At 35.7% G+C, this 8,892-nt stretch overlaps 1 protein-coding gene across 7 annotated transcripts in view; it reads right to left on the bottom strand.

The window, feature by feature from the left end:
- Positions 1 to 427: 427 nt before the first annotated feature.
- LOC127876748 (kelch-like ECH-associated protein 1B) overlaps positions 428 to 8,892 on the bottom strand; it is a 67,291-nt gene continuing 58,826 nt past the window's right edge. For all 7 annotated transcript variants that reach the window (XM_052422178.1, XM_052422176.1, XM_052422174.1 and 4 more), the window contains 3 exons: positions 8,289 to 8,494; positions 3,373 to 3,549; positions 428 to 3,010 (listed from right to left, as the gene is read on the bottom strand). In XM_052422178.1, coding sequence (XP_052278138.1) covers positions 2,871 to 3,010; positions 3,373 to 3,549; positions 8,289 to 8,494 — 523 coding nt within the window. In that variant the 3' untranslated portion in view covers positions 428 to 2,870. The remainder of the gene's footprint in view (positions 3,011 to 3,372; positions 3,550 to 8,288; positions 8,495 to 8,892) is intronic.

Below are 8,892 nucleotides of genomic sequence, written 5' to 3'. Positions count from 1 at the left end.
AGTCATGGAAATGACTGACATTATTGACCCGACAACCTATTTTCATATCAGTGTATGAAGTCATTTTCTTGTTCAGAGTCTCTTGCTCAGAGTCTTTGTGTACTTTACGTTTAACCCTTTGAATGCTGGGAAATTTGTCTTCTGCTAAAATGTCGTCTGCTGAATTTCAAAAATTAGCATTTTCTTCCATTTTTTTTCAAAGAATACTATCAGAATAGCAAACAGTTTGGATCCTGATGAGACGCCACGTTCTGTGGCGTCTCATCTGGATCCAAACTGTTTGCAAAGGCCTTCAAAATTTGGTTCCCACACTGAAAGGGTTAAGAGCTCAGTACTGTTCATACATGACAACAGTGTGATAGTTCTTCATTGGCATAAGTTAAAAATTTGTGAGAGAGGAGTTTTTTTTTACAAATAATAACACAGCTTTAAAATATATATTCACTTTTTATTTAAGTATTTAATAATATTTTATCATAACTTTTTTCATCACAAAACATCAACCTTAAATAATTATCAACAACACATAATTATATAATAATAATAATAAAAAAAATTAAAAATAACATTGACAAACATCGAAGACATACAAATCATACATAAGGATCTCCGATGATTTTCACAGTGTATTTGATAAATTTACATATACATGTCTTTCAAATACAATGTATTAAACTACATTGCAATTAAAGAAAACAGCAGGTTTCATTAAATTATCACCGGGTTGTTTTAGAAACAAACTAGACCATCACAATGTGCCTTTTAAATGGCTTCTTTACTCGGAACATGCCAGTAAATATTCTTTGGGTTCAATAAACCGCAGCATACATGTAATTTTTGTATGTGATCCTAAAATTCTGCTGCCTATAAAACATATCCAACCTACATAATTATTTGTTGATTCACAAAAACATTGCACATTTACTGAAACTCATTTTTTTAAGCAAAATAGGAAGTTGTAATTTACCAAATATTTGAGAAGTGCAATAGTTTCCAGTCGAATGGGACTTAATTCTCTCATTATCTTTCATGCTTGAATTGATTTTATTTGCAATACATGGGAAGAGTCAATACATGTCCAAAGAAATATATTTTAACTATAAATATTAAGGAAATAATGCACATAAAATTGAAGCCATATGCTCGATAATAGTATTACACTCTAAAGAAATGCTCTTCATAAATAATTAACTTTCATGTGATTTAAAAAAAAAATATCTGTAATTTCTGTAATTGCTATTAAAACATAGCATTTATTTTATTATATTAATTAAATGAAAACCAGGACACTTTGTATGCTGAGCAAAAAACAGGCAAAGTAACAGAAAACCTTTAAAATAAACATTAAGTATGTCGAGCAACGTAATGGCAATGAGGAAAAACAAGAAATAGATATTGGAATTCCGATAAATGTGAACTGGTTACTAAACTAAGTACTGCTTTTAGATCTGGAAATGATTCAGCTATTTCTTTACAGCAAGCGTCATTCTCTAAAATAGGACATAACAATGTTTGTAGCTATAGAAACCATTACTTAGTATCCTTGTTATTGTTGTTAACATAAAACATGACTAGCAGATTTTGCTCATTTACTGCAGCTGCTGTTTTGCAAGATTATTGTTATTATCTTTATCATAAAGTTTATGACAAATTTTGCATGTAAACAACTTGCGGCGCAACTGTCACCTCTAGTGTTTGAAGGGAAAGCCTACTTTTTATAGAATGATTGCATTAATGATCATCCATATATACCTACTATTTATAGAATGATTGCATTAATGATCATAAATATGCCTACTATTAATAGAATGATTGCATTAATGATCATCCAAATATTCGTTAAAAAAAAGTTTTTGTAAAAAACAAAATTATCTAAATGTATTTTTTTTGGCACACATTTTTTGCCAAATTTTTTTTTTAATGTAAGTTTTGGTACAATGTATCAATAAGGAAATGTATTTTCTTGAATAAAATGAAATTTAAACATTTGACATACCACCATGTCACTAAATTTATGTTTTTCAACAAATCAACCGCAATCAATTGGGAAGGTTTAAGGTTATCACGTTTTTAAGAAAAATAATTTACTGGCTTTTATAGGAATACATATGTAGTTCATTGCCTTTTATCTTATTGCCTCTTATCTTAGCTCTTTCAGTGCTGGAACCGAATTGTGAAGGCCTTTGCAAACAGTTTGGATCCAGATGAGATGCCACAGAACGTGGCGTCTCATCAGGATCCAAACTGTTTGCTATTCTGATAGTATTCTTTGAAAAAAATCGAAGAAAATGCTAATTTTTTTAATTCAGCAGACGACATTTTAGCAGACAACAAATTTCCCAGCATGCAAAGGGTTAGTGTAAGTATTACATGTACAACTCTACAACATTGCACTGAGACATGTATCCCATCATTAGGTTTCAACCACACAATAAAATATCAGCTATTGGTAACCAATGTGCCTATGTTGGCACAGATTTTAGATCCGTACACAAACCTGATTGAGTATTAATTATCATCACTTTCTTTTGATAATCAAATATCTTTTTTTCCCTGTTCTTTGGCAACACTTGGCATCCATTGCAAAAACTCATGACTCAGTCACAAAACAGTCGCTACATCCTCAAGTTTTCCCTCTAAAATATGGGAACTTGTATTCTGCACCAGGCTGCAGATGCCCTTGAAAACGAATTCAACAAGTTCAAGGTGAACACTTCCTGGTAAAGGTCCGCCAAAATGACTCAGTCAAAAGTGCTCACATTATTCTCCACTATTCCTTCTGACCTACAAATACCAGTTCTCAGCACCAGGCTTTGGTGACCCTTGACAGAGAGTTAAAAGAGTTCAAGTAGAACACTTCAAGGTCAAGGTCAGCTCCCCAAAGGCTCAGGTCCCACAGCAACCCCATGTCCACTGCGGCCACAGGACATCATACCCACTTCTGACCACTCGTCCTTGTCAGGGTCGTAACATTCCACCATTGATAGAAACTCGTTTCCATCATAACCCCCTGAAAACAGAAATTAATTTTGATATCATTAAACAAAGCTATTCCTTGAATTTAGATGCAGAACTGTATATGTGATAATATGATTACCGGTAAACACTTTATGAAAAGAAAAGATTTAATATTTTCTTCTTACATTTTCTACTATCATATTGTTCAATTCTTATTAAGGATCAATTGTTAAGAGAAAAATAATGAGTAGTAAGTTTTCAATACTTATACTCAACACCCAACAGTTTCGAATGAAAAACGACATCAAAATCTGTTACAACAAAGAAATTTTATATAATGAAATTATAAAGTGGCAAAAATAATTTTTTTTAATTAACATAAACATTGCATACGTGAATATAAATGCCACCCACCTAATGCATATAGTTTCCCGCCCCACGCCACGACACTAAGTGCGCTGCGTGGACTCTTCATGGGTGCCACAAACTCCCACACGTCCCTCGTGAGGCAGTATCTCTCGACCGAACTCAGCTGACTAGTGCTGTTGTAGCCCCCCACCGCGTAAACGTAACCATCCAGGGAGGTAATGCCTTCAATAGAGAAATGTAACATTGAAATCTCTTTGCCTCCTACACACATACAGTATTTTGTAATTTCTCTGTTGTTGTTGCTACACATTGAGATAAAGACAATGACAGGTTACATGAAGCCGTTCAGGGACATGATGCCTGCAATCAAGGAAGGTTACGTTCAACCCTTTACCAGTCAGATGCCCACTTTGATGCATTTGTACAGATCCTTAAATCCTTAAATCAAATGCTCTTTCAGACCATTCTTACCCGGTACTAGATTCACGTTCTTATAAGTCCTCATTTCTAACCCTAAGATACTGATGAGCAGCAAACAGCAAAAAACCTTAACAGCCTGCAAGTTACCGTTTTCACTTTGCTTCTGAGTGCAAAAGGGTTATATCTGTTTGACACCTACATACATATTGTGATATTTATCTATTGTTGTTGTTGCCACATTCGGAGATATAGAGGATGACTGGTTATTGCCCTATTGATTTGTAATATATAAGGTGAGGCTTAGAATATAATAACCGCGAGACTTGCAGAGCCGTAATATTATTTGTGCTAAGCCTGACCTACTTTTTAAAAAACATTTAATGAAACATTGTTGAAATGACTTAAACTTGCGCATTTAAGCACAAATGAATCTATTTAATTTTATGAAGTAATGACACATGCAGATTTATTTTTAAGTATTTATAAAATAATTTTTTTACTGCTTTTTGTGTTAAAAAGGAACTTTATCTTGGCATCAAATTGTTTGTTATGTCAAATCTGATTCATTTCTTTAGTAAACAATGACTTTGAAGTTTGTATTCTACAAGCTTTGCAAATACAAAATGTACAACATAAAACATTTTGTGACTTTTAACACAATACAAACATGGCTATTCCTTACATTTATTTTCCAACATTTGACATTACATGCATCATATAAAAACATCTTGAATAATAATCGTAATTTTGTAATAAACTAAATTATTTGTATAAAAACCTTTTGAATAATAATCATCAGTTTGTAATAAACTTAATTTGTTAAACTAAAACTTAATTATTCTTCATAAACCACATCTGCCTATGATGTCAGTAGGTAGCATTTATATTATGTGTTATGTTTGTAATAAACGTAAATCATAATCTGCTAGATAAGGTTAAGTCACCGCCAAAGTTATGACAACCTGATGATTTATTACATAAAAAATGTTTTTAGATCAAGAACATTCTAACCTAGCTCTTTAATGCAATTCAGGTTTTGCAGTTAATGGGAACAATTGTTAGTGAATGCTTGAATGAAAGAAATTTCTTGCAATTTGTTTTAGGTTCAGAGAAAACTGACCGACATTATTGCAGTCATAAATTAGAGCTTTGTCACAGACGTGACGAATACCCCCACATACCGCATTGACACATAATATTTTGCATGTCGTCTTCACAAAAAACAGCGGACACCTTGCTCAATTTTTAAAACGCACTTAGTGACCCCTTGACCTAGTTTTTGACCCAGAAAGGCTCATGTTCTAACTTGGCCTTAAAATCATCTCCATAAAACTTCTGACCAAGTTTGGTGAAGATCGGATGTAAACTACTTAAATTAGAGAGCAGACACCATGCTGAATGTTAAAAAACGCACTAAGTGACCCCGTGACCTAGTTTTAGGCCCGGAATGGCCCATGTTCAATCTTGTCCTAGAGGTCATTTAGATAAAACTTGTGACCAAGTTTGGTGAGGATTGGATGAAAACTACTTGAATTAGAGAGCGAACAACATGGTGAGGTTTAAAACGCACTAAGATACCCCGTGACCTAGTTTTTGACCCGGCATGACCCATATTCAAACTTGCCCTAGACATTATCAAGATACAACTTCTGACCAATTTTGGTGAAGATTGGATAAAAACTACTTGAATTTATAGAGGGCGGACAACATGGTGAGGTTTAAAAAACACTAAGTGACCCGTGACCTAGTTTTTGACCCGGCATGGCCCATGTTTGAACTTGACCTACACATCATCTAGTTTTAACTTCTGACCAAGTGTGGTGAAGAATGGATTTAAACTACTTCAAATAGAGACCCGACACCATGCTAAATGTGCAAAACGTACTAAGTGACCCTGTGACCTAGTTTTTGACCCAGCATGGCCCATGTTCGATCTTGGCCTTCAGATCATCTAGATAAAACTTCTGACTAAGTTTGGTGAAGATCGGATGAAAACTACTTGAATAAAAGCTGCGCCATGAGCGCATGATACGCCCGTCGTTCGCCAATGAAGTAGTAAGGTAATAAATAACCCTTTGAATCATTTTTTTACTTCAGTTTATTTGTATTTGAATACATGGTTTATTTTATAAGTACATGAGCATGGAAATCACGAAATTTTGACGAACAAAGTCCCATAACTCTGGAACGACAATTCAGAATTCCGTCAAAAACGAAAGGGGATCAGGGTTTATCAATATTAAGATTGTGTTGAAATTTGAAAAAAATCCATCGAAGGATATTTGAGCTACAGTAGGACATTCAATGAAATCACGAAATTTTGACGAACAAAGTCCCATAACTCTGGAACGACAATTCAGAATTCCGTCAAAAACGAAAGGGGATCAGGGTTTATCAATATTAAGATTGTGTTAAAATTTGAAGAAAATCTGTCAAAGGATATTTGACGTAGCGTACGACATTAACAGACGGACGGACGGACGGACGGACGGACAGACGGACGCGGGGTATACCATAATACGTCCCGTCATAGACGGGCAAATAAAAAATCCATCGGGGGATATTTGAGCTACGGTAGGATACATGAACAACAATAACATTTAAGGTCACAGTGACCTTGACCTTAGAATGAATGACCTTGAAATGACCAGTGGTCATCTAAGTGTGCTTGCAAACCTTCATGTCAAGTTTGAAGACTCTATGTCCAAGCATACCAAAGTTATAACAATTTTAACATTTTAACATTTAAGGTCACAGTGACCTTGACCTTCAAATGAATGACATTGAAATGACCAGTGGTCATCTTCTAGTACTGGCCAATCTTTATTTCAAGTTTGAAGACTCTAGGTACAAGCATACCAAAGTTATAACATGAAATAAGAACTTTAACATTTTTACATTCAAGGTCACAGTGACCTTGACCTTCAAATGAATGACCTTGAAATGTCCAGGGGTTACTTACTAGTTCTGGCCAACCTTCATGTCAAGTTTCAAGACTCTAGGTCCAAGCATACCAAAGTTATAACAACTTTAACATTTTTACATTCAAGGTCACAGTGACCTTGACCTTCAAATGAATGACCTTGAAATGTCCAGTGGTTACTTACTAGTTCTGGCCAACCTTCATGTCAAGTTTCAAGACTCTAGGTCCAAGCATACCAAAGTTATAACAACTTTAACATTTTTATATAGCTACAGTAGGACATTCAATGAAATCACGAAATTTTGACGAACAAAGTCCCATAACTCTGGAACGACAATTCAGAATTCCGTCAAAAACGAAAGGGGATCAGGGTTTATCAATATTAAGATTGTGTTAAAATTTGAAGAAAATCTGTCAAAGGATATTTGACGTAGCGTACGACATTAACAGACGGACGGACGGACGGACGGACGGACAGACGGACGGACAGACGGACGGACAGACGGACGGACAGACGGACGCGGGGTATACCATAATACGTCCCGTCATAGACGGGCGTATAATAAGAGAGAGGACACCATGCTGAATGTTAAAAAAAAGCACTAAGTGACCCTGTGACCTAGTATTTGACCCAGCAAGGCCCATGTTCGAACTTGGCCTTAAAATCATCTAGATACAACTTCTGACCAAGTTTGGTGAAGATCGGATGAAAACTACTTGAATTAGAGAGCGGACAACATGCTGAATGTTTAAAACGCACTAAGTGACCCCGTGACCTAGTTTTTGACCCGGCAAGGCCCATGTTCGAACTTGGCCTTAAGATCATCTAGATACAACTTCTGACCAAGTTTGGTGAAGATCGGATGAAAACTACTTGAATTAGAGAGCGGACAACATGCTGAATGTTTAAAACGCACCCCATGACCTAGTTTTTGACCCGGCAAGGCCCATGTTACAACTTGGCCTTAAGATCATCTAGATACAACTTCTGACCAAGTTTGGTGAAGATCAGATGAAAACTTCTTGAATTTGAGAGCGGACAACATACTGAATGTTTAAAACGCACTAAGTGACCCCGTGACCTAGTTTTTGACCCGGCAAGGCCCATGTTCAAACTTGGCCTAGACATCATGTAGATACAACTTCTGACCAAGTTTGGTGAAGATCGGATGAAAGCTACTTGAATTAAAGAGCGGACACTTAATACGGACCGACAGACAGACTGACCGACCAACCGACAGACAAGTTCACTCCTATATACCCCCCTAAACTTCGTAGTGGGGGTATAATAATTAGTCCAGTCATATTTTACAATGACAATCATGATAAGTGTATCATCAATAATATCTATATGAACATAGCATCCATGTAATAATCTGATTTATATAGATATAATTTGTAGATCGCCATGGCGTAGTGGATAAGGTGTCTGCCTAGTGACTGGGAGTTCACGTGTTCGATCCCCACTGTGGGAGCGTTCTTTAGAACCCCTTAAACTAACATTCTGATCATCACACTTGTCACTACTAACAGCATCCTCATCATCATCATCATCATTCAATCATCATTATTTCCACCACTTGAATCATCATCTACAGCACCGTAAGTCTGAACTCACCAGCTCCACTCCGTGTTTCGTTCATAGGGGCCACGTTTGTCCATTCATCTTTCTCCGGATCATAACGTTCAACATTGCGCAATCGCTGCTGCCCATCAAATCCCCCGACGGCAAACAACAGCCTATTCACGCAAGCCACCCCATGACCTATACGCCTGTTATGCATGTTGGCTATGCTCTGCCATCTGTCTAAATCTGGATCATACCTGGAATGTGAATTTCATGTTTATAGGTAATTGTGTTGTTGTTGTTTTTCCCCCATTTTTAGAATGGGATCTGGGCCTTTTGGATTTTTAAAAATTGAATCGTTTTAACCGAATTGGGAAATTGAGATGATTTTTTATAAGTGTGTTTATCATAATTTTACTACGGTTAAAATTATAGAGCTTGATATAAAGATGAAATGATATATGGAATTAAAATTTTAAAAATATTATTTATTTTTTTAAGTATTGAAAATTTCAATAATTAAAGTTTTCAAGACAGGTTTATGATGTATTCAAACAGCGATTTTTCTTCCCCAATAGGGAAAAGTACCTCAGTATCATACCAATTTTGATTAGCGCGAAAAACCCTGAAATTAGGAAAATTCGCGTCGTGAAAT

The sequence above is a fragment of the Dreissena polymorpha genome, chromosome 4 (assembly GCF_020536995.1).
Source record: "Dreissena polymorpha isolate Duluth1 chromosome 4, UMN_Dpol_1.0, whole genome shotgun sequence".
Classification (NCBI taxonomy): domain Eukaryota; kingdom Metazoa; phylum Mollusca; class Bivalvia; order Myida; family Dreissenidae; genus Dreissena; species Dreissena polymorpha.
This window is presented reverse-complemented; position numbering and strand designations above follow the sequence as displayed.